Genomic DNA, 27,171 nt, shown 5'->3' on the forward strand with positions numbered 1-27,171 from the left:
TTAATAATCTCAACCTAGGTACTCAAAATATTATGGATAAAAGGAAAAGAAAAAGAAAAAAAAGAAAAAAAAGAAAAAAAAAGGAAAAAAAAGGCGTGTGAAGAGTCGAAGACAAATGGCCCATTAGACCACGAAAATGAACAAAGCTCGTCGGTAGCTTGCTGCCTCAGTAGACCATCCCAACACCAGCCCGGAATTATTGTCCGTCTCAGTTCTAACACGGTAGTTCGTTCCAATTCTCCATTGCCGCCGGTGAAATTTACTGTTCTAATTGCAATTAGCAGCGAGTAACTAATTGGGCGAGTCGCGTTGATCCACCAAGGCGATTTGCTTCCGCCATTGAAGCCGGCGTTGGTCACTGCCGGCAGCTAAAAGGAAGGGAGCCATGGATCCGGCAAATACACCACTGGGCAAGATGCTGCTGGAAGAGATCACTCCGGTTATCATGGTGCTGAATACCCCACTCGTGGAAGAAGCCTGCCTGAAGAATGGTCTCTCATTCATCCAGATGCTCGGCCCTTTCTGCTCGTTTAACAACATTGATGGTAATCCCTTGTTCTAGTCCTCTTACAGATTCAATTTAGTACACACCCTTTATACTTAGTTGTGAGAATATGGAACGCGAGAACGCTTAATGTTTGGTTGGGCTTCCTCTTCGTTTCAGTGCCCGTACGCACCGCAAGTGATCAGCCTTACAGAATTAAGAAATTCAGTTCACGGTTGTTTTACGGTTCGGACATTCGTCAACCGAATTTAGAGGTAACATTTTAAATGAGATGTTTTGTTCATGTCAAAGTTAGTTGGGCAGCATTACACGGTGTATTTGGAGTTTGGATAGCTAACACAAAAGAATTCTACTGAACTGACAGTGATTGAACGAAGCTCATGTAAAGACCAACTAGTTAAGTCTAATCACTACAACATACTAGGATATTGAAATAGAAATGCCACATTGCGTGATATGAGTGAAGATGGATTGGATAATTTAACTATGAATTGGCATATGCCTAATTGTTGTTGAATTATTTGTTTAATGTTAGGGTTTTTGCTGGGCCCAGCCCGTCGATCAATTTCTTAGGAAGGGTTTTAGATAATTGGTATGAAATAGTTTTGAGGATATTTGTTTAATGTGCACGTGATGCCATTATTTGGTCATTGGGTGTACTTAGCAGAAAAAGACCGTAGAATCTTTGGACGTGAAAAGGAAGAAAAGACCCTAACCTCACGTGACACTGACAAGCGACAAACTTGGAGGAATCAATAAAAACATGTCGATGAAAAGAAAAAAGTACAGCAAGAAACAGGAAAAAAAAATCTTTAAAAATGAAATTGTGATACTAGGATTATGAGGAGAGGAGCGATATCATAGGAGGTAAATTAATGCCTTAGGCGGCACTCGGTAGTGAAATCATCATATTGATATGTCTAATATATATTCTTAAATCACTGATTGACCCAAAAGCTAAGCTGATGGTTGAGAACAAATTTAATGTCATATCATCAAACACTTCTCCCCATTCGTGGGCTTGAAATATGCCTTTATTTTCAAGTACGTACTATCTCTTAATAATTAATAAAGGCCGTTTCCCTTTTAAAAAAAAAAAGTAGATCCAACAAATTGAAATCAATACTAATTGGGGAGGAAATAACATTGTAAGGGTTTGAACACAAGACCTCCCGGGACCGCCTGTTCTGTTACCATTGTAAATCATCAATTGACCCAAAAGCTTAAGCTGGTGGGATGATGTCAAATTTAATATCATATCATCTAATATATATATATATACTTTGTTATTTCAAAATTTGTTTCTTCTTTATTATAATTTCTTCTCTCTTTATTTAGAAGTAAATAGTCATTTTATTTGAGAATTGGGACCTGGTTAGAGAAAAATTATTGAGACGTCAGGGAGTTTTGCCTAAGGTATAACTTGCAAGTATCCCTATTCTATGCATCGAACATCGGTAGTTGCAAATGTGGCATACAGAGAGGAGAGTCTCAAATACTTTTCAAGCACGCCTGGAACAATCTTAAAATTGTAATTTTCACAAGTGCCAATTGTGACCATATTGTTTCAGTTTTCACTGGTATTGTTAGACCGTCAAAATGTTTCGTAGAATCACATAGAAGAAAAGTTAGACTGCAGCAACATTTTCCTGATTTTATTGTCTCCATTATATGAGGACTGGTTTCGTTTGTTCTTTCAACTATTTCCCTCTTATTTTCCACTTCTCCAATTATTCATTTAGGCTTCAAAAGAGAGGTTAAAACAAGTCATTACACAAGCCAGCGAGAAAGATCTTTCTGAATTATGCTCCGATCCACCTCAAATTAAGGATGTAGTTGACTGTAAGTACTGCTCATTTTTGGATTATTGGATTTTGTTATTTGTATGTTCACGTAAAAAATTTGGTGTCCCTTTCAGCTCCCCCCTCCCCCTTAAGCAGTATATAAAATACTTTCAGCAGTCGATAATATTTAGTTTAGTAACTTGCAAATCTTTTCTTATCTTTTGACCCTTTCTGTTCTTTTACTTCTTTAATTAATATCAACTCATTTCTGTTTTTTGTTTTTATCTATCTATTTATTTTTTTGAGAAACAAAGCTTTCATGAGAACCTTGAAACAGAACAAGAGGAGCATACAAAAAAAAGCCAAAAAAAGGAGTAAGGAAGACTAGATATACAAAAAGGGCTCCAATTAAAAAAAAGAAATCCCTCATTAATGAAATATAATGAAATTTATGTTTGAAGTTAATACTTTATTTTCTCTCATGTACTTTAAGCATTAGACTTTTTCATTATATCAATGAATAGTCTTGTTTCCGTTTATAAAGAAAAAAGAAATTTAATGCACATTGTTAAAAGCTGATTTGTTATATATTTATTTTACTAAAAACAGAACTTTTCATGGGAAAAATGAAAAAAAGCTAATGCTCAAAAGTTACAAACTCCAAAAGGAGTGAAGAGAAATAAAAATTACAAAGCAAAAATGCAACACTCTGTTCCTGCACAAAAGAAAAGAAAAAAAAGAGGAGAAGTCAAAGAGATTTTGTGTAATGCACTATGTTACAATCCTTTTTAGGTTTGCAGTTTACCTCATCTTCACTGGTCATGGAACAACCTGTGGCCATTTTTAGCATCAATGAAATTGTTCCTTATCCCCCCACCACACACGCACAAAAGGAAAAAAAATGACATTCTTTGTGGTTGGTTTTTTGTCCCTTGGAGCTGTACACCATCTTTGGTTTATGACTAACTGAACAATATCTGCAGGTTTTGAGTCTGCAATTCTACCTTCATGGTTTCAGTTGTTTAACAAAGAGCTTATACGCAATATATCCTTTTCAGAACACGAAGCTTTTGATCATCCTGTGGCATGTAAGATTATAGAAAATATGAAGTATTTTGTATGCCTCTTTTTAAAGTTTTATGGTACTTATATTCGTATAGTATTGTTGTAAATATCTTATACATATACAGTATACTCCTTTATCATCTTTTTTACTCTTTTATTTAGTTTCACCTTGTCACGAATTTTTTTACCCTCATACACAACTTTTCATAAAGGAAATGAAAAAAGACTAATGCTTTGAGATATAAGAAACCAAAAAACTAGAAACCTTGTTGCTTGTCTATATATATCTTTGGGTGAATGGAATATGACATCATGAATTGGTCACTGGAGTAATCGCCAGAATTGGTTGCTTAGGTGGGTTGCCGGAGGTGGTCACTAGAGCTAGTTGTCGGAGGTGGTCACTAGAGCTAGTTGTTGGAGTTGGCCGTTGGAGGTGGTTTGTGGATGTGGTTGTCCAAGTTTGTTGTCGGAGGTAGTTGTCAGCGAATGGAGTCTTTGAAAGGAGAGAGGGTTGGTTATTTTAACAAATGAGTTGTAAATAGTACTGCTGTAGTAAAATGGGGCTTAAAAGAACCATTACCCCCATTTTCTTAACGCACGCCCTAAACGTTGTGTGGGCTATGGGCTATTGTAGCCCACTCAACACATTCCAAGTTGGAGCCTAAAACACCCCTTAAAAAATGAGATTGTATCCTCTCTCATATTAGGGTAGGTGAAAATACCACTAGACAGACCAACAAAGAGAGAGTAAAGTTCTAAATCACTCTATTGAGTCTTCTCATAAACTTAGTTATTTTGCTAGGCCTCAAATCTTTTGACATTCTCCTCCCACGCATTGGTACCTCCAATACAGCCTTACCAAGTGAAGTTCTCAACCTTTTCATGGCCTCTCTTTCCCAATGCAATGTTAAGACCATAAACCCCCGGACCAAACTTACATCTATTAGCCAACTTACAGTGTTCACCTTGCAATCACCACTAGGAAAGCAAAAACTGCATACCATTATTCAAGGTTACCACTTTTGTTGGCCAGCTTAAAATTTCTCATAATTTTCATAATTTCATATTATCCAAGGGTTTTACTTTTATTAAAAATTTTGCTCAAATTTCAGTATGGATTGAGATTTAAAAAGAAAGCAAAAATTTTATGGTCAAGTGGTAACCTTGTAAAAAGTTTAGTTTAAAAGCACAAACACCGACATGCAACACGAATACGATATGACATCAACATGACGACATGTCAATTTCCAAAAAAGTAAGACCCTACATGTTGGGGACACACTATTATCATTATTTTTTTCCACAAAAATAATTATATGTGTGCATATTTTGATATATTGCATTGAAATAACAATCATAAATTCATGAAAAAAACCAAAAGGAAAAAGAAGACAGATTTAACAAAAGGAAGAAAAGAACAGAAATGGGAAAAAAAAAGCAGAAACGAGAAAAAAAACAGTAAGACAAGTTGCTGAAGTTGGTGAAGAGAGATTTTTAATTTTTTTTTTTTCGGTGCTTTATACAACTTAGGTCGTAGAGGAACAAGAGAGTTTTTTTTTGAATGTGCAAGAGAGGAGGACATACTTTTGAGTTCCACATTTTTTTTTGGTGGGGGTGGGGGGTAAGAAACTGACCTTTCATAGAGAAAGAATGAAAGGAAATGCTAATCGAACTTTGTTGATATGAATTTCTTTGGTCGAGGGGACATTCCTTTGCTCTTTTTTAAATTCTCATTCAGAAGTGTGTGTTGGTGCACTATTTATTTCTTTATATATATATATTTTTAATTTTTATCTAAAACATTTATTCTTTCTATGGTCGTTGTCCATGCCTGCATGTAGGTCTTTTGGTTGTCTCTTCAAGCGATGATCAACCTATCAACAAATTTGTTGACCTATTTAATACAAGCAAATTGCCCTCTCTCCTAAATGATGGTGCCATGGACCCTAAGATTATGAAGCACTATTTGTTGTTGCACGATAATCAAGATGGCTCCTCAGAGAAGTACTTGTGTTCTTTTCCTTAATCTGAGAATTTTTATTACACACCCACAATATTATTTGGCAGTCAATCATTTTGAATATCTCAGCATGCTGTATACCTACAATTATGATTTTGATTTGTTATATAGGCTAATAGATCTAGTTAAATTCGAGCTATTCAATTCTTTACCTTTGTGTGCTAGTAGTTTGAGTAGTTAACTGTATGGGAGTTTTGTAATGTTCTGTTCGGTAGTTTCCTGTAATATTTATCAATAGCTTTCATGATTGGTTTGCTAAGATGGTTGCTGCTTTGTTAATTAGATAGGATACCTGTAGTTAATTAGTTTCTTGGTTAATCAATTTGAAGTCATCATCATATATAAATATGGTTCTTTGTCTTCTGTAATGCCAACTCTTTAATATATAATAGGATCTAAGTTTTATTTGACACTTGAGATATAGATTCAACATTTTGAATTCTTTATTATTTTTATTATTATTAATTTTATCTTTGCAATTTTTTCCCCAGAGATAGATGAATGTGAATGTAATTTTGTCTCTTCTTTAGGGCAAGTAAAATACTAACTGAAATGAGGAGTACGTTTGGTTCAAATGACTGCCAGTTAGTTTGCATCAATTCTTCTCTTGATGGACACATTGAACGGCAAGATGATCCTTGGGGTTTGTTAGTAAGTCACTCAATGTATTCATATTTAACTTAGTGAATCTTTTGACATAACATAGTTAATACTGTTCTTCTTCACAATGTCTTTGATGAAGAATTGGTAAAATCTGGCTTGTAACTTCACATTCTTGTGTAACAGAAGCCCGATGCTTCAATTGGTAAGCAACTTGGCTGCTTTCTTAGCAACGAGGATCTAATTGAGGTAAATTGCTGTTATGACTATAAGTATTTGCTATGTTCTTTAATGGCACTGTGTGCATATGCTTTTGTTGGGGGCTCACTTTCCGTGTCACATGTGGAACAGATCAGAGAGTTAATGCAAGAGTTGTCGTCAAAACATATCATTCCCTACATGGAGCAAAAAATACGAGCATTAAACCAACAGGTACCATATTTTGGTTTTCTACTTTCTAGAAGTTCTGTACAAAGATCATATGCTTCTCCATACGATAATATTTGCTGGTTTTTTATTTTCTACAGTTTCATATTTTCTTTTTACCTTTCCTCGATTAGGTGTCTGCCACAAGGAAAGGTTTCAGAAATCAGATAAAAAACTTATGGTGGAGAAAGGGGAAAGACGACACAGTAGATTCTCCAAGTGGCCCTACGTAGGTTTCTCATTTGTTTACTTTCTTGGGCATCCTTTACTTTTTGGTATTCATAAATTCTTATATTTGCATTGAAGGTATACCTATAGCTCCATCGAGTCTCAGATTAGAGTATTGGGTGATTATGCCTTCATGTTGCGGGATTATGAACTTGCATTGTCCAATTATCGCCTGATTTCTACTGATTACAAACTTGATAAAGCTTGGAAACGCTATGCTGGTGTCCAGGTAGCTCCAAGTCTTTGATGTTACAATTGTTTTTTACCTTATACTTGTAAAGCCACTTTGTCCTGCTCCTGCACATTACTGACTAGAGTATTTTGTTTTGGTGAGCTGTGAGCAGCCTTGTTTTGATGTTTGGGGTTTTAATTTTTTTAATTTTTTTTGGATTATTAGATATACAAAATTACAACACTTGTTAAGGAATTATTTGTTGAGTAGTACAATTTGCATATTTTATCGTTATGTTTTGAGAATGTTTTTTAAGCATCTTTGTGTCCACTTTTTGCTTCATTAAATTGTTAAATTGTGTTGTCAGTGGCAAATATAACATGAGCTATATGTGCCAATTATGTCCATAAGCAAAAGAAAAGGTTGGCTACACGGGGTGCGAGTTCTGGTTCTACTTTTAATCAGCAACAAACAAGATTTCTGCTAGCGTGATTTGATGCTTCTTTGTGGGCACCAACCACTCGGACTTTTCGTAATTATAATCTTAGTTTGATTTTGTTGGATTGAAGTCATTTTTTGTTCGTTTGTTCTTGGACTCCCTTTTTGTTGAGATTTTTTTATGCCTATCTCTAAGACTTTTCTTTCTTTGATGAGAATCTCCAGAACTAAAGGACTCCCTTTTTGTTGAGCTTTATTTATTTATTTTTAACAAAAAATAAAAATTTTGTTGATAAATGAAAAGAAGAGTTCTAGGATACAAACTTTCCACTGTGAGTGAAGAGAGAAAGAAAAGAAAAAAAGAAGAAAACAATACAACCAACCAAAGAGAGCAAAACAAGCTCTCCGAACCTAAAAACGTTTCCTCCCATATGTTTGCTCAATTTGTCCACTATCACCGAGATGGTGTCAAACTTCTCATAAAAAAATGGAGTTATAATGTGCTACTGTATGTTCCAGAGTTATTATGTGCCTTTCCCTGTACTATGTTCTGTTATGTTTCGTCTGTTTTAATTTTTCTACTCATAGTGTGTTCACGATCATAACTTATATTTATTTATTTTTTTTGGCAGGAGATGATGGGGCTTGCGTACTTTCTACTGGATCAATCAAGAAAGGAAGCTGAGTATTGCATGGAAAATGCCTTCAATACTTATTTGGTACGAGTATTCCTTCTGATATTTTTTTCGTTGTTGTTTTCTTAAATACGAAAGCTTTTTCGCTGCTTATTCTCTGCGAGACAATTTTAAGTTACTCATATAAACTCCTGTTTGAGATGAAGTGCAAATTCATTGCGTATGTATGCACTTTCTGGCAACCTATTATTGAGGAAACATACAATAGGTCTATTAAACAACCATATTAATGCCTTCTGTTTGGTTGATGTTGTTACTAAGCTTTGTGTTTACTGTATTCATTAGGTCTATAAGTTTTTTGCTAGCTAATTGAAGTTGTATTCATGCAGAAAATGGGCCCATCTGGTCACCTAAATGCAACACGCTGTGGTCTCTGGTCAGCAGAGATGTTGAAGGCAAGAGAACAGTACAGAGAGGCTGCTGCTGTGTATTTCCGTATTTGTAATGAGGTAGGTTGTAAGTACCTTGATACCAACATCAAATATATTGTTGATTCTAAGCTTTTTCTTCTTCTTATTTTTTTTTTTTTTTTTTTTTTTTTTTTTTTAAAAAAAAAAATTCTTAGGAACCTTTACATTCAGCTGTCATGCTTGAGCAAGCATCTTATTGTTACCTGTTATCCAAACCTCCTTTGATACGCAAATATGGATTTCATCTTGTTCTCTCTGGTGATCATTACAAGAGAATGGACCAAGTACGTAGATTTCATTATCCAAATATTTGACAAGCAACACGGATTTATTAATATTTCAAAGGTTTATTAAGTCATGGCATTTGTCTTTTCAGATTAACCATGCAATTCGGACATATAGAAATGCAATTGCCGTTTTTAAAGGAACTGAGTGGAGCCACATCAAAGATCATGTACATTTCCACATTGGACAGTGAGTTTATTTTTTATAAACTCTAGAATATATTTTCATATAATACCGACAAAGCTATATTTTACTTGAGTGCATCTACTGATATTATGACATCTATCAAATATAAGATTTCTTATGTAATATTATCTCTTATAGGTGGTATGCCTCTCTTGGTCTATATGATGTTGCTGTTACTCAAATGTTGGAAATTCTTGACTGTAATCATCAATCAAAGGCAACACAGGAATTGTTCCTGAAGGATTTTCTGAAAATTATTCAGGTGCTTCCTTGTGCTAATTACTTTCTTTATCTCTTAGAATTGTGTGGAGGATATATTGATCATTGAAGTTGGATGGATGTTATTAAGCTATTGAGCTGTTCATATCACTACTTTGAGTAGCTTCAAAGATCCATGCTTCGTGAAAATAACTACTTTATAGTTCCATTCTTAGTTTTATAAGATACAGGTGTTTTTTTTTTGAAAGGAAATCACCCTCTTTAATGAAATAATGAAACGAGATACAGGTGTTTAAACAACTATGGTGGTCTACGCAGACTTCTTGAAAGTGGTCATGACTTAGTGCCACTCAGCCTTTTTTTTAAGAGATGGGGGTAGAGTTTCTTGTTTTGTTTTGTTTCAGGAAGAATGTACTAGCATATAGGAATTGTGCAAAAAGTTCCTTCATATTTTCTAGTCTATAATGTAGGGCAAATTGGTCTTCCCTTCCTTCTTAGGAAAGGGTAAAAGTTCATGGTCGGCCATCTATTTAAGATTTGGAAGTGTGGCCAAGTGTCAGTGTTTCTAAATTGATGGTGGATGGTAATAATAGGAGGGAAAAAGAAGTTGTGAGGGTAGGCAAGTTATGAAGTTGCAAGAGCTGTATGCTTCCTATACTCTGCTTGTTGGAGAATGAATATCCCATGTTAGACAAAGTTAGCGGTTGGACCAACCCTCCTAATCATCCAACGTGAAGGGCTTACCAGCCTTTCCCCATCAATCTGGGATGGATAGAACACCTCTAAGTGTAGTGCTTCCCTCAAATTCTTTTGTAATATTCCCTTATTTCTCATCAACTTATATTGGGTTCTTTTTTCTTCTCTCCCTTTGAAGGCTTTGAGGACCCCTTTGTCCCCAAGGTTTTCTGCGTCTTTGTTTCTTATCAAAAAGGAACGAGTAAGTGTTTTTATACTTGTTTTAAGATCTTGTTATGTTTTATTTTTTCCATTTCCTTTGGAAGTTCGGAACAAGTGTTTTTATAATTGTTTTAAGATCTTGTTATGGATTTTTTTTTTCTTTCTTTCTTTTTCCAATTCCCTTTTGAAGTTCGTATCCTTTAAACATTTTTCTGTTCATTATATCGTCGAGAAGTTATTTCTCCGAAAGGGAAAAAAGGAAAGGAATGAGGTCGTGCAGAAATTCTTTGAAATTGATGCATGTAGAAGATTTAAATAGCCAGTAGCTGTCTATTGACGTTATTATTTGGTTGTCAAATTTTCATCTGTCCTGTCTGAGATGTTTTTTTTCCTTTTAATAGCATTTTCCAATTTTGAACATAATGGAGCAATGGCTCTACATTTGATAATTTCGATACTGTTGCTTCCAGTTATTGAATCAATTTTTTAAAACTGATTTGATCTTGCAGAAAGCAGGAAAGACAGTCAAGGTGTTAAAACTACCATTGCCCAAGATCAACATTTCATCATTAAAGGTTATCTTTGAAGATCATCGAACTTATGCATCACCTACGGCTGTAAGTGTAATTTTGCCGTTAGTTTTTGGATATGGAAACCTCCTTAAACTAAATTTCGCACAGTCTGCCTGTCTGTCTCTCTCCTCCCATTTCCTTGCAATTCCATTTGAAAATAAATACTCTTTCTCACTCAAAGAAGGGAGAATGAAAGATTTACTGGTAACAATTTTCCCGTTGATTGGTATATTCCCATTATTTTTCTCTTCTAAAAAAACAAGATTCCCACTAAGGTTAATGGAAGTGCAAGATGTCCTTGATGATTCTTGTAGCTTATGCAATTATCTCCTTAACCTAGCTCATTGCGATATTCTGAAACATTGCAGGCTAATGTTCGAGAAAGTTTATGGCGCTCGTTAGAGGAAGACATGATTCCATCACTGTCCTCTGGGAGGACAAATTGGTTGGAATTACAGTCAAAGATTATGTCGAAAAAGTATAAAGAATCAAGTATTTGTGTTGCAGGAGGTATGGAGTAGTACATATCCAGCTCGAGGACCATCAGAAATCATGTTAATGTGATGACACCCTTTTCCAAAATTCCCGCTATTATTTGACATGACATGCAAGATAATGGTCATAGCATGTCTCATTTAAAAAAATGGTCGCATACGAACAAAGGTGATATATAAGCATTCCCGTTAATAATGATCAAATCAGGATGATAAAGAGCTCTAGCAGAAAGATAAGATCTTGGCTAAGTTCTCAGGTTGTAAAGACCCTCCAAGCTAAAAATTTGTTGTAAAGATCCTCAGGTTGTAGAAAAATTTCTTCCACAACATTTCCCAAAACATTGACCTAAAGAATTTGGGCTGTTGGAGACAAGTACAGACCAGTAAGAATCTGAATTAATTTGGCTTGAGAATCTGTTCCAAACACTCATTTGATAGAAGAAAAGGTCGAATAATAAATACCAATAGTTCACTTCCTCATGGAGTATCTTTTGAGCATTAGTCTCTTCATTTCTTCCATGAAAAATCTTGTTTATTGTTTAAAAAATATACTGTAGTTTCTTGCATAAGAGAGAGAAATCATGAATTACCATCTGAAGAATTCTTTGAATCAGAATCCATGATATTTGTACTCACCTTCGTGTGAAATGTCGGAAAGTATTGATGTATCCATCGACATGTCAATATCTCCACATTATCAACAATGATATGATATGTAAGGGAATAAATAATCTTCCTGAAAGTTGAAAACATGTGCACTGGCAACCAGCTGCAGTAGAAGGATTTTCGCTGACCTTTTCAGGCTTTTGGTGACTGTGGTGCTGCAGGGGGGCTATCTATTTCGGATACAACTACAAAGACTGAAATATGAATGGACTTAAACTTGTCCTTTCCTTTGGACATACTTGAAATAGAGAAATTAGTGGATCTTTAAGTTTTTGGATTATTCTTTTTTTATTGGCCTTTATGGTTATGCGAGAAAAAATCACTTATCTGATTCTGTGAAATCTTTGAGAATATTAGAGTATGCTACTGGTTGGATAAAGGCAAAATCTGTCATTTCCCCCCCTTTTTTTTAGTTATCAGTATAGTTATCATTATAATGAGAAAACTTGGCTTCGAATCCATGCACCCTTCACTTATTTTGAATAATTTTTGCTTTCTGGAAAATGCTACTGAATTCTATGTTGATTAACTGTTCTCTTTAATAGCGTTTATGCAGTGTCTTTGCTGTAATATAGCCATATGGGCAATGCATGATTGAATCATCAGATATTAGCTATCATGCGAAGCATTTTTTATCATCTGGAATAAACAAACTTTATAGGAGATCTTTATGTGGTGATGCATGATATTGTTTTCTCTCCATTGTTTTTTGCAGAACCAGTGGAAGTAGATATTGTATTTAAAAACCCTCTTCAGATCCCTATTTCCATCTCTAGCGTTTCCCTGATATGTGATCTTTCTTCAAAATCTGATGAAACTGAATCTGGTACTTCAGATCTTCCCTGTTTTGGAACTTGGATATTCATTTTTTTAACTTTTCCCAAAATTGGAGAATGAGTATCAGTGATGGTACAGGTACAAATAACATAATTGGTGGTTTCCAGAATAATACCGAACTCAAGTGGTCATCTGATTGGTATTTGTTTTAATATATTTATATTTTACTTTTATCAAAAAAAAAAAAAAGTCATTACACTTTTGGACGTGATCTTGATACATTTACAATATTATCTTTTGTCCCATTCCAGGGATATGGGATCTGACAATCCTTCATATACTTTGTCTGAAGTTCACCTGTCATTAAACGAGAATGAAGAAAAAGTTGTAAGCATTTGTTTCTTTTTGCCCTGTCATTATTCAAAATATGAGAAAATAAGAACCAATCTAGTCCTTGGTACTTTAGCTCTTGTGAATCAGTCTGCAGTGATCACTTGTGTATTGCCTACATTGAGGAGCCATCTTATGTGGACTTTAGCTACGGTTACATACCATGTCAGATCTTAGATTCTTGGGTGTTGAGAAAATTTTTAATGGCTTAGAGAGGTAGCCACCATACGTTTGAACTTATGTTCTATATTCTTTATTTTATTTTATTTTCGCCAATAGTCACTAGACCATACCCTTTTGATCTCTACTTCTTCTCAACTGCAAGCAACATGAATACACACTAAAAGAGGGAAAGAGAGAAAAAGGACGTTGACATAACTCATACGACTATTCTCATGATTGTGATGAGTGTAATGATTAACTCTTCAATATTTCTATTAATCTCATTAATTACATTTGGAAATTGGAAGTTGTTCAGTGGTGGTTGTCCCCTATTTGACCTCCACTTCTCAACCGCTGGCACACATACACACCAAAAGAAAAAAAAGGAGAGAAAAAGGATGCTGATGTAACTCATGATTATTCTTATGCATTATGATGAATGTAGTAATTAACTTTCCATAAATTCTATTAACTACGTTGGAAATTCTTTGGGTAATGGTCCTCAAATGAAATACACTCGCAAGTCATCTGGTCATATAGTAGGATTAGCATGCTTGGATATCAAGCCTTATAAACCAAGCATACAAAGTTGAATTCTAACTAGAGTCACGATCTACTAGCTTGAAAATAAAAGATTAGATAGGGTTGTTTTCAAATATAGGAAAATGAACCAAAATATTTACAAATAATAGCAAAATATCATAGTCTATCTGTGATAGACCGCGATATATTACAATCTGTGTCACATGATACAGATAGTAGTCTATCGCAGTCTAAGATAGACTGATGTGATACAGATAGTAGTCTATCGCGGTCTATTACAGATAGACTGATATTTTACTATTATATGTAAATATTTTTAGCAGTTTTTTCATTTAAAATAATTTCCCTATTAGATAACATGAGATTCTATCTCAAAACCAATTGGCAATGAGAAGAGTAACCTATATATCTTATTAAGATTGTGAGGCTCTTTGATTTTTTCAATGTGGGATCCTTAACATGCCCGTTCAAGATGGTGCTGATAGGCCTAAGCCAAATTATCTTTATTTATCAACAACAAAGGGAGAATTCGAGAGCTCCCTACCTCTCCCTAAATCTCATAAGAGATATTGTCAATCCACAAAATGATTCAATGCCTCTCCCATGGCCTCAACGGCCATACAAATACTCTCTTCCTCCCTCGTGGGCCCCCCTCCCCTTCTCATAACTAACAATATTCCTAGAGCCCACTTCCTATTTTAATCACACTTTATCCTTATCAGTATTCACCCTCTCCTTGGTATGCCTCTGACGTTCATAAACTTTTGTCACTCGGGGCCTTTGGGGTCTACCATTACCCACCCCCCAAAGAGTGACCTTGTCCTCAAGGTGGAAGTCAGGGAATTGTTCATTGATAATGCTCGGGAGCTCCCATGTGGCATCGATAGCCTCGCCATTCTCCCAACGAATCAGAACTTCCACTTGCTGGTCATCGGTTGGAGACGTACACAAGCCCAACAGCTTAGCTGGCTAGGTAACAAAGGATAAATCAGCAACCAACACAGGGGGAATCGACACTCTCGGTAAGTTACAGCCTTTGGCTTTGTGCAAGACTGAAACATGGAAGACAGTGTGAATTCCTGATTCTGGAGGTAAGGCAATGCGATAAGCCGTTTTGCCTATTCGATCTGTTACTTGGAATGGCCCAACGAACCTGGGTGCAAGTTTAGGATGTTTGTATTTGGATAACGATGACTGTCTATAAGGCTTGAGCTTTAGATACACCCAATCCCCTACACTAAACTCGACATCTCGCCGGTTTTCATTTGCCGCTTTAACCATACCCTGTTGGGCTTTAAGCAAGGATGCTTTAAGTTTTAATAACATGGTGTCTCGGTCCCTTAACTGCACATCAACCTCACCGACCAAGCTGGTGCCATTCACGTATCCCAACACGGGAGGAGGGGAACATCCATAGAGGATTTCAAATGGGGTGGCTTGAGCAGCTATGTGGAAGGAGGTATTATAACTAAATTCAGCCCTAGGAACCCATTTTGCCCACTGTTTGGGGTTTCCCATTGTGAAACATCTAAGGTATGTTTCTATTCCTCTATTTACCACCTCCGTTTGCCCATCCGTCTGCGGTTGATAGGCCGTACTCCGACACAATTGGGTTCCCAACATACGGAAGAGCTCCTCCCAAAACAGACTAGTGAATATTTTGTCACGATTAGACACCATACTATGGGGATAACCATGTAGACGAACAATTTCTTTGACAAATATTCCAGCCACCGAATGAGCAGAAAACGGATGTTTAATATTGATAAAATGGGCATATTTAGACAAATGATCAACAACAACCATGATGGTATCGTATCCTTTGGATTTTGGTAATCCTTCGATAAAATCCATGGAAATGTCCGCCCACACTCGGTCCGGAATGGGTAAGGCTTGAAGGAGACCTGCGGGGACAATGTTAAGTACTTTGCTTGTTGACACACTCCACATTCAGCCACGAACTGTTGCACAGTTTGCTTCATCCCCTTCCAATAAACTTCCTTGGACAGTCACTGATATGTTTTTAGGGCCTCCTGATGTCCCCCAACCGGGCTGTTATGGAACTCATGTAGCAATAGGGGAATTGTGGGGGAGGTGGCTGGTATAGCAATGTGCCCTTTGTAACACAATAACTCCCCCCGAAGACCATATTCCAATGGAGCTGGCTGTCCATCCAACAAGGCTTGGCGGATGTCATTCAATTCACTATCGTTACATACTTGATCAACGAATATGGCGGTGTTTAAACCATTCACTACACTTAGTAAGCCTAGTTCACATACTGTAGGTAACCGTGAGATGCATCAGCAGCCGAGTTCTCAGTTCCCCGCTTATATTCAATGCTGAAATCATACCCCAATAGCTTAGTGATCCATCACTGATACTCCCCTGCAATTGCCCTTTGTTCTAACAGAAATTTAAGACTTTTCTGATCTGTGCGAACGATGAAGTGTCTCCCCAATAGATATGGTCGCCATTTCTGAATTGCAAACACCATTGCCATTAATTCTCTTTCATATACAGCCTTGAAGCGGTGAGTAGGAGGTAAAGCTTGACTAAAATATGCTAGAGGTCGTATATTTTGCATTAGGATAGCCCGCACCCTTACTCTAGAAGCATCTGTTTCCACAACAAATGGTTCGTCAAAGTTGGGTAAACCCAAAACCGGTACAGATATCGTAGCTGATTTGAGGTGTTGGAAAGCTACCTCCGCGTCATCATTCCAGTTAAAGTTCCCCTTTTTCAACAATTGAGTCAGTGGCAATGCAATAGACTCATAGTTTGCCACAAATTTCCTATAATAACCGGTGAGGCCAAGAAATCCCGTAGTTCCTTAACACTTCGAGGCATGGGCCATGTCTTCATTGCTTCTAATTTGGTTGGGTCAGCTGACACATCCTTCTCTGATATAATATGGCCCAAGTACTCAATATTAGTAGCTCTAAAGTGGCACTTCTTAAAATTTGCCACCAACTCATTTTGAACCAAAATCTCCAAAATGGTTGATAGATGAGTAATATGCTCTGCCATTGATTTACTATAGACAAGGATTTCGTCAAAGAAAACCAAAACAAAGCGACGAAGATATGGCTTCAGAATGTCATTCATGATTGCTTGAAAAGTGGATGGGGCATTTCTCAATTCGAATGGCATCACAAGAATTCATAATGGCCCTTGTGTGTTCTAAACGCTGTTTTATGGACATCTCCTGGGTGAACTCGAATTTGATGGTACCCTGATTTCAAATCAATTTTTGAAAAAATAGTAGCGCCAAACAATTCATCAAGTAATTCATCAACAATAAGGATAGGGTACTTATCTGGGACAGTGACGTTATTCATAGCTCGATAATCCACACAAAAACGCTAACTCCCATCTTTCTTTTTGACCAATAAAACAGGCTTGAGAACGCACTTCTATTGGGTTGAATTATCCCTGCCATCAGCATCTCTCTCACCAACTTTTCGATCTCATCCTTCTGAAATTGGGGATATCGGTATGGCCTCATGTTAATTGGTCCAACTCCCGGCTGTAATTCAATGGCATGATCATGGATTCAAGTCGGTGGAAGCTCTATTGGTGTTAGAAAAACTGATTCAAAGCTGCGAAGTAGCTTTTTAATCTCCTCTGGTACAGCAAATAGTTCCTTTGGGAGATATTCTTCATTCTCAGACTCCTATCGGTTCGTATCCATTGCGTTTAGTTCGATTAATACCCCTTGATCTCCTTCCTTCATTGTTTTCACCATTGATTTCAGAGATATTTGTGACTTTACCAAGCCACAGTCACCCTGCAGATGGACCAACCATTCTCCAATTGAAAATTTCATCGTGGACAATCGGTAATCGAATGAAATCTGCCCCAAGATCTCCAACCAAACTACTCCCAAAATAACATCTGCACTGCCCAAAGGTAGGGGAAGGAAATCTTGGATTATAGACAAATTAGAGATAGTGAAAAACACACCTTTACAAACTCCAGCCGCTTGGACGGACCCTCCCAAGCCCAACACCACGTTGTATCCCTCTGATGGGGAGATTAGCAGCTTCAATTCCGAGACTAACTCCGTTGTGATGAAGTTATATGAGTGGTGCCTCCATCAATCAAAACAATCACCTCTCGGCCACCAATGCTCCCCCGAGCTTTGATCGTTTTTGGTGAGCTTAACTCAACCATTGAGTTTAACGACAGATTGGCGATTTCTTTGGTGTCCTCCCCGTGTATATCCACCGGTTTGTATTCCACTATGTCCGACTCTTCCCTTTCATCAGCCAGGTCTTTTCCTTCCTGCACAAACCTAAACTGTAATTCCTTTTTTTTACAACGATGCCCAAAACTAAATTTCTCGTCACATTGGAAGCATAGCCCCTTATCTCTCTTTTCCTTCATTTTCGTGTACGACAGTCGTCGATACGCACCGCCAGTGTTCCCCTTTGCCCCTACATCTTTCTGAGGAGTGATCGTTGTCGAGGAGGCCGTCGAACTTCCTTGATTCGGGCTAAACGTGATCGATCAACTACTCGGGTTGTTTGACCCATGGTTACTCGCCCCACTGAGGCTTGACCCGCTTTTCGCAATTGGGTTATCAGTCGCCCTGATTCCCTTGCCCAACCTTTGTTGAAGCAGCTCGTCTATCTTGATTAATTGGGCCATTTGCATTTTTACCTTGAGGCCCTTAGGCTTTAATTTCCGCATTTCACTTTGAATTTCTTCCTTGAGTCCACAAACAAATTTACTCTCAAGGGCTTTGTCACCCAATTCCTTCAGGCCGGTGGAGTAGCGCTCGAACTTCCGTCGATATTCCCTCACCGTCGTCTCTTGTTGCAGCCTCATCGCCCTTGCATAACAATCAGCTTCGCTTGCCGGTCGGAATCGTGTTAAAAATAGCTCCCGAAAGCGCGACCAACTCCCCACTGGCGACCAATCGTCTTCCCATTGATACCAATCTAGGGCTTCACCCTCTAGACACAACACGGCCGCTTCTAATTTGTCTTTCTCCGAGAGTCGATTTACCACGAAGTAACGTTCCACGCGGTGCAACCATCCATCGGGATTTTCATCGTCTTCACCCTTGAAGATTGGCACTTCTAATTTCCTCAGCCTCATATCGAACAATGGTACTTCCTTATTACCTGGTGCGTGAATCCCTTCCTTACTATCTTGACTCTCAGTCCGTGTGGATGATCCCTCAGCAGCATGTTTCCCTTTTTCAGTCACAGTCCTTTTGGAAGATGGTAAGCCTTTTTCGTGGTTACTCATCGCTTCTAACCGAGACAAAACCAGGGTCATCTGTGCAGACATATTGTCCATCCTTTCCTTGACTTCACTAAATTGTAAGTTCATCTTCTCCTCCATTTCATCTTGCTTTTCTTCTACAACGATCATTCTGCTCTCCATCTTTCCCACCATGCCCAGAAAACCGCTCTGATACCAAGATGATAGGCCTAAGCCAAATTATCTTTATTTATCAACAGCAAAAGGAGAATTCGAGTGCTCCCCACCTCTCCCTAAATCTCATAAGAGATATTGTCAATCCACAAAATGATTCAATGCCTCTCCCATGGCCTCAACGGCCTTACAAATACTCTCTTCCTCCCTCGTGGGCCCCCCTCCCCTTCTCATAACTAACAATATTCCTAGGGCCCACTTCATATTTTAATTACACTTCATCCTTCTCAGTATTCAGCCTCTCCTTGGTATGCCTCCGACGTTCATAAACTTTTGTCACTCGGGGCCTTTGGGATCTATTAGGTGCTTCTTTGGGTTCACCATTCTCGAATCGGATCCCAATTTGTGTTTTTGGACCGAATATCCGTTTTGGCTTCATGGGCTCTATACCATATTAGATAATATGAGTTTCCATCTCAAAACTAATTAACAAGGAGAGAAGTAGTCCTTATATCTTAATAAGATTGTGAGGTCCATCCAATGTGGATTCCTCAACATAAGAAAAGAGAGAGCTTAAATCATGTTTTCTTGTACTCAAGAGTGCAGAAGGAATACTTATACAAGAATCCAAATCCAAAAGGATTGTGATGAAGAGAAGCAAGCTCAATACAGATAATACATAAGTCCACAAGGTTGATAAAATGCAACAAGATAATTGGCCCATCTAAAACATTGATCACAGGCATCCAAACACATCTCGTCGACATTGTATTCCTTATTACCTGCAACACAATCAGCTGAAGAGAACGAGTTTGATCTATGCTAGTAATCAATACCTCCCATGAGGATTAATTAGTGCATTGACACATATAAATGTCTATGAGCAAACATGGTAAGATTATCAGTTTACTTTTCCTTTTCTTTCTTTCTTTCCTTCCTTCCATTTTTTGAGAAAATGTTCGTCTGCTTATCAGTTACCAAGTTTGTGTATCGATCTAGTTGACTATCCCAAGAGACATTATCTAGATATCCCGACAACTTTAAGCAGAACCCATCAGTAGAGTTGAGAGCTTGTTTATGTTGGCTCGTTGTCCTTTGACTAGTAAGTAGTAACTTACTTTTGTGCATTATACTCATCGACTTTAGACTGTCCTCCACTTGCCAACCATGTGTATGGAAGTTTTCTTCTTGTGTTGAGGTTTTTTTTAGCCCTTTATATCTTTTTTCTTTCCATTTTTATCCCAACAGTACTTTACATAAAAAGAAATCCTACGAGTCTACAGTTAATGATTTCTTTAGTCTTAACTTGTAAAATTAGGTTATGCATCAGTAGTTGGCATATAGTTAATGTTTTCTTATTGTAATTTCTGTCATCTCTCAGAATTTATAATAATGATTCTAATTTTTCCAGGTGCAATTGACAGTTACTCCCAAAATAGAAGGCATCCTACAAGTTGTTGGTATTAGGTGGAAACTGTCAGACTCTGTCATGGGTTTTCACAGTTTTATTGACAATATAGGACAGAAGAATATGGCTAAGGGGAGACAGAAAACTAAGCATTCACTTGCTGATAATTTGAAGTTTATAGTGATCAAGGTGCGGATCTTCTTCTTAGCCTCCCAAATCATCTTGGCTGTTCGTTTTTAAGATTTTGGAGTTGCAGATTAAGCTGTAACTACCTTTTGCTTACACCTATATTCATGACATCCAGAGTCTACCAAAGCTTGAAGGTAGCATTTTGTCACTTCCTAAAGTGGCATATGCCGGGGATTTACAGCGCCTTGTTCTTGAACTGAAAAATCAGTCTAAGTTTTCTGTAAAGGTATGACAGTTGCAACTTGGCTATTCTTCACAAACCTAGTTACTTGACCTGTAGAATTTTTAATTCAGTCAGCCACTATCTGGTTAACCCTTAAAGAAGTCTTGAAGGTCTGACATCTGCTGCTCCATGAAATAGGGAGATACTTGCAACTTTTCATAAAAAAGACTGTCCGACTAGTACCTCAATGTCTGGCAAAGATTTTTGCGTGTGCTTGTATGTGTTCTAAGCTTGTTAAATGTTGGAGTACTCTTACTTAACAGTAACTAAATTCTGGCAGAATTTGAAAATGAAGATCAGTCAATCACGATTCTTGAAAATCGGGAACCAAGAACATACAAATACAGACTTTCCTGCTTGCTTGGAGAAGCCTAATAATAGTGAACAGGGAGTACGCCCTATCCCCAATACAACATCAAATGACACATTTTTGTTTCCTCGGGTCAGTGTAAAAAATGTTTATTGTGCCATTTATTAACCGGTCTATAGCAATAGCAATAAATTTTCCAGCAGCCATACTTTCAGCTGGAACGTCTTGGAAAATGTAAATCGATAGATGGTTCAGGCATTGGCAGTTTAAAATTTTGAAGCAAAATATCTTCTGCAAAATGGTTATGTAGTTTTCCATATAAACCTCTTGCTTTTGGACAATCATATAAATTATAAGGTTGTTAAGATTAATACTATTCAAAATTTGGGATAGAGTAAAATATATTAGTTGTCATCAGCCCTAAATTATGAGGTTCTTAGATGTCAGTTTCTCCTTTTCATTGTAAATCTAGTTGGACAAATTTATGTAGTTATTTTTTTTATATTTAAGAAGACGACTTATTCTCAAATCTTGTCAAAAATATTATTTACATTATTTTATGTGCTCTATTTCCCAGTAAGAAAATCATTACTTCGCTCAAATGTTCCAGGACACTACAATTCAAGGTGGAACACCCTTGTTGTTGCCCCTTTGGCTTCGAGCTGCTGTTCCTGGAAATATATCCTTGTGCATAAGCATATATTATGAGATGGAAGATGTATCAAATATCATGAGATATCGGATTCTACGCATGCATTACAGTATTCAGGTACTGTAAAATATGCACGATTTGGTGGCTTGGCTTTAAGATGTGTATAGTTTTTGTCTTCATAGTTGAAACTAGTGGGTTTATCCTCGATATAGTGATAATTCATATCAGCACAAGGTTCCGCAATACATCCTTTTTAGGCGTTACATTCTTAGGGTTCAGAAAAACTTCCTTTCTTTTACTTTTTCTCCCCGTAATATGGGAGGGGGCTATCCTTTTTTTGTTCTTGGTTGTCTGAGTTCTGGCACTTGCTTTGGCAGGTTTACTCTTTTTCTTTTTCTTCTTTCTTTCTTCTCTTTTCTTCTCTTCTTGTTATATATATTATATATATATATAAATTTTTGTAGTATATATAGCTCTCTTTCTTCTGAAGAGGTTGTGTTGTCTGTCTGCTTGTGTCCAGCGGTTTGAATGTTTTCTCTACCATAAAATAAATAGTTAGTCTTTTTCACTTCGTCTGCTTTAGTGTTGGTGGTCTATTTTTCTTCTCTATATTCTCTGAGTTGCATCGCAGATTTATCAAGTACTTCATGAACAAAAATTTCTCCCTCTGGATGGATTTATGGTGTGCTAAATTTTCTAATTTGAGTTCTTCTTTCTTTTCTTTTTATTTTTTTATTTTTTTTTTATTTTTATTTTTTATAATAACTGTCTTAAGGTTTTGCCATCCTTGGATTTGTCATTCCAAATCAATCCATGTCCATCAAGATTGCATGAGTTTCTTGTCCGAATGGATATTATCAACAAGACTAGCTCTGAGGTTTTCCAGATTCACCAGTTGTCATCCATTGGACAGAGCTGGGAACTTTCGTTACTTCAACCTGTTGATACTATTTGTCCTTCACGGGCTTTAATGCCTAGTCAAGCATTGTCGTGTTTCTTCGTTCTTAAGGTATATACAAGGAGCTGAAGCTAAGCTAAATCTCTCTCATTATTGAACATTCACTTCGAGTAAATGCTTTACTATTATTTTATCTTTGATTAAGCAGGTTACGGTAGTCATTAGTCAAGTAGGAACTTAATAATTGGAGTAACTATTAAATGTCTCTTTTTTTGTGACAAAATATTTCAGGAGTTGTTGCATACTGGCATCGTTCTTTAATTGATTGATTTTATAACTAGGTAGATCTTAAAGAGCAAACCGAACCGACCAAAACTTTCAAGCTAAGAAGCATAGATACAAACACGCTAATTTCTCAAAAAAGGACACGACACATTAGGGACACCTTTTTTTCTTACAAAAATAAATGTGTGCATATTTTGACATATCGAGAATATTACCTATAAACATCTAAAGGACATCCATACATTCCATGAAAAATTCAATAGAATATTGGGGTTTTAAACTTTTGAGGATGGAAGAGTAATTGGCCAGTGGGTTTCAACGGAAAAATCAATGGGCGAGTGCTGAAAAACCCCAAGATTTTGAGAAAAATGAGCTGGAGCCTGGACCTTAAGTAGGCTGACAAAACAATTTTTTCTAGAAGAAAAAATTTCAGCTGCTGTCCTTCACATGTAGGTAAATAAACAAACAATAAAATAATAAGACATGCTACTTTGTATATTGGACACGTGCCCCGGAGCGTGTTGGTGTCCGACATGTGTCCGACACCGACATTTTGACCATTTTAGGAGTGTCCGTCCTTTATAGCTTTCAAGTATAAGGGATGAAGTTGCGAACACTTAAAAGATGAAGGTCTCATTTGAATTTGATACTTTCACTTGCTATCTATGGATAATTTGTCTTTCAAACAAACTTCAAGTACAGCTTATAGTCTAAATTTATTTAGTTATCTGGTCAAAGTTTCTATCCTTTTCCTGGTGTACTACACCATTATATATATAAATAAATAAAATAAAATAAAATATAAATAAATGCAATCACTACTAATCTCACAATTTCTTCTTTGTATTCAGAATATTAACAAATCGTTCAGTTCTGAGAAAAAAGTATCTTCTGTCCCGGTGCTGCTTGGAAGTGATCTAAAGTTGGGTCCTCAGAATAGTGATGAACAACTCTTTGATATGGCTAGTTTTCCCCTGGCCGCTTTCCATCATTCAGAAAGAGTGTACCAAGGAACTTCAAACCAGGTAATTGATTTTCAGTTTAACCATTTAACTTACTTTCAAATGCTTACTAATAACAGTCGTTAATTTTAACCCCACTGTCTATTAGGTTAAGTTATTCAAATACTAGTGTACCGTCACGTCTTTCCTATTTGTTTTGACAGAAAGTGGTTTCTCTAGCCTTTGAATCTCGAGGGTTGGACATAGTAACTAATTCTTATTAGGTTCATGAGTAGTGACTAGTCATGTTTCAAAATTCTTTAGGCCCGCACTTGGGAGATTATCTCAGTTAAAAATATACACAAGTTTCAGACTGTTGTTACTTGTGAAGCATTAACCAGTAATGAACATTGTTCAGTCTGGAGGCCTTGGGTACGGGAAGAAATTTTGTGTTGTTAGGGTCCATTCTTCTGCTTTAATGATGAATACACGGCCACAAATTTCATGCTTGGTATTAATTTTGGAAGAAAGAAGGAAGGGGACTGTTAAATCCTTGAACAGTTCAATGAACAATATGAAGATTACTTGTTGCATTTTCTTGATTGTTAAAATCTTTGTTTCCTTACTATGACATTCTGCATTTATCAGGACCTTAATCCCGTGGACTTTATATTGATCACTCGGCCACTTAGAAGTACTACTGATCCTGGAATTTCTGAATCATCACGTCTATTCTCTCATCATGTGTGCCATTGTAGGTAAGATTCAGAGCAATAGTTTATTGTTCTGTTGACACAAGCTTTTCTATTGATAGAACTTGTTTGTCTATGTCGTGGCTTTTTCCACTTATATTTCTCCGTCTTTTCTTTTTATTTATGCAGCACTTCAAGCAACAGTCCTATATGGTGGCTACTTGAAGGACCTCGGAGTTCATATCACAACTTCTCTACTTCTTTCAGTGAAATCAATTTCAAAATGACAATCTACAACTCTTCAGACTCAATTGCATCCATACGCATTAAAACAAATGATTCAACATCATCGAGTGAAGGTAATGAAACTGTTCCGCAATCGCCCAACTCTGCAAACCAAACAGGATGGCACTATGCCTCACTCACACAGGACATTAAGGTCACATCTGATGTTTTGGGAACACAAATAGGAAAGTCATCTTCACTTGAAAGTGTCTCCCCATTTATCTGGTCTGGAACAAGCTCAACAACAGTACAAATTGAACCCAAGTCCATGGCTGAAGCTTCTCTTCAGATCTGTATATTTTCTCCTGGGATATATGATCTCTCAAGCTACATTTTACAGTGGGAACTTTTACCATCGCCGGGTTCAGGAAACGTTGAAACTACCGTGTCATCAGGAACATGCCGTGGCTATCCATACTATCTTACTGTCCTTCAATCTACTTGAGAAATTTCAAAATCATGTATGCAGGCCCTGTTTCCATTCATTTTTGGCTTTAGGAGTGTTTACATAGCATTGTTATAATTTTCCTTGTGAATTATATTCATATCAAAAGCATTTTTGATGGGGGGTAGGAAGCTTAATCAAGTTTATCTAGGTTACATAAATTCTTTCTTGGTGTTGGTGTAATAAGGGGGAACTAGAAACTACAATGGCTTTTTCACCCCTGTCCCTGTATACAAACTTACATTTTGGATTAGAGAAACTTGAGTTCCAAGTTATAGGAATTGAATTTTTTTTTGTTAGGTCTGACGAGTGACCTAGTTGTGAGGTAATTTGGCATTAAACTTTTAAGAGTGATTAACAATGGCCTAAACACTCACGATGTTAAAAGAAGAATCTACCGTTGATTGAAGGTAAGACATGCAAGGAAAATTTTTATTACCTATTTTCTTAAGTCTTGTTTGGTATCTATTTTGATTTTTAGTTTTTTTTTTTTTTTTTTTAAATTTGTGTTCGTTTTCATTCACTTTCTTTACCATTTTTTCGAGTTAAATGCTTGAACTGTTAATTAAATTTAAGATTTATTGAAAGTACATGGACTCAAATTAGACAATTAAAAGTATAAAAGCTATAATTGAACAAACTTAGAGGATTGGGACCTAATTAGTATTTTAATCCATTGGTTTGGTTTTAAAAGTACTCTTAAAAAGTAGACAAAAATAGGGTTTATGAACTTCATTTTAAAAAAATCAAAATACAGAATTAAATGGTTATTAAATAAAACTTAATAATTTGAATCTTTTGTAAAATTGCTTGGTTAATCTTTCTGTCATGAGAAATAGTCCCAAAGAAAAAATATTTATGTTATTTTGGTCACTGCATTTTGTTGTTTTTGTTTATTTCGATCTCTATAATATTCATTTTTAGTCTGTTTTTAATTTGTGTTAATTTTGGTTTATGTACTTTAAAAATATCTTTCTTAGCCAGCCAATATATCTTTAAAGAGTGATTATTTTGATCTCTTTATTTAATTATATTTATAATATGATAACTAACTTTTAAAACGGAAATGTTTGCTTGAACATAATTTAACTAGCAAAGACATATATCATTGATTAAGTCAAAGGATTCACTCTTACATGTTACACTAAAAAGATAGTTAAAACGTCTCACCAAGAAAAGGATTTTGGATTCAAATTGATTTCAATTTCTTATCGTTATAACTATAATCTAGTAGACAAATTGAATATAGTTTAATAGTACAATTGGATTCAATCAAAGTCATCAAATTTTGTATTCTTGAGACTTTTGATTTGTCAAGATTTATTTTATTTTTATTTTATTATTCTTTTTTGTGTTGAGGAGTCTCTTTCTTGTTCCTTCTGTAAATATTTCTAATTTATATAAAATTCTTAGAGTGAAAAACAAAGCTACCTATAAGAATAACTTTTGCTTCCTCTTCTAAGACTTCTTCTTTTTAGAGAGAGCTAATACCTCCCTCTCTATTTTATCCCTCGTTCTCCAGAGAAATTGATGTATGGTTGATGGGTTGCTCTAAGGGTGTTAAAAAAGCCTGATGATCCGAAAAAATTGATCAACCCAACCCAACTCGTGCGGTTTGAGTTAGGTTATCAATTCATGTAGGTTAGTTTGAGTCCAAATAAATGAAAACTTTATTGGTTGAGTTGGTTCATGAATTCATTCAAATAACTCCAAAACTTTAAAATGTATATTTTTGTGTACTTATGATATAATTATATACACATATTTATTTTAGTTTCATTCAATTTATTTATGTTTTAGATAATTTATTCTCCAACAACTCCTAAAAATAATTTTTTAGCACCTTGGAAAGAAAATTTCATCATGTAAATTGAAATTGAGTTTTTAATTTTAATTCAATATATGAAAACAATTTAATCAA

General features: G+C 36.2%; 1 protein-coding gene across 2 annotated transcripts; it reads left to right on the top strand.

Annotated features, from left to right (window-relative positions):
• The first annotated feature begins 32 nt into the window (after window positions 1-32).
• On the top strand, window positions 33-25,542 carry LOC120090066 (Tetratricopeptide repeat (TPR)-like superfamily protein). 2 transcript variants are annotated; one of them, XM_039047554.2, is made up of 28 exons: window positions 33-545; window positions 665-759; window positions 2,248-2,347; window positions 3,273-3,377; window positions 5,196-5,358; window positions 5,905-6,025; window positions 6,161-6,223; window positions 6,326-6,406; window positions 6,535-6,629; window positions 6,707-6,857; window positions 7,871-7,957; window positions 8,263-8,382; window positions 8,499-8,627; window positions 8,720-8,817; window positions 8,953-9,076; window positions 10,440-10,547; window positions 10,871-11,012; window positions 12,378-12,488; window positions 12,578-12,638; window positions 12,751-12,826; window positions 20,334-20,519; window positions 20,635-20,745; window positions 21,023-21,184; window positions 21,663-21,821; window positions 22,480-22,713; window positions 23,739-23,912; window positions 24,477-24,586; window positions 24,710-25,542. In XM_039047554.2, exons 1-28 carry the CDS (start codon window positions 386-388, stop codon window positions 25,248-25,250), a joined length of 3,867 nt encoding a protein of 1,288 aa, XP_038903482.1. In that variant the 5' UTR covers window positions 33-385; the 3' UTR covers window positions 25,251-25,542. The 2 variants fall into 2 exon arrangements, with proteins under 2 accessions (XP_038903482.1, XP_038903483.1); XM_039047555.2 differs by having other exon boundaries at window positions 21,023-21,133.
• The last annotated feature ends 1,629 nt before the right edge of the window (window positions 25,543-27,171 follow it).

Source organism: Benincasa hispida, chromosome 11 (assembly GCF_027475165.1).
Source record: "Benincasa hispida cultivar pf3 chromosome 11, pf3_genome.v1.1, whole genome shotgun sequence".
NCBI classification, from domain to species: domain Eukaryota; kingdom Viridiplantae; phylum Streptophyta; class Magnoliopsida; order Cucurbitales; family Cucurbitaceae; genus Benincasa; species Benincasa hispida.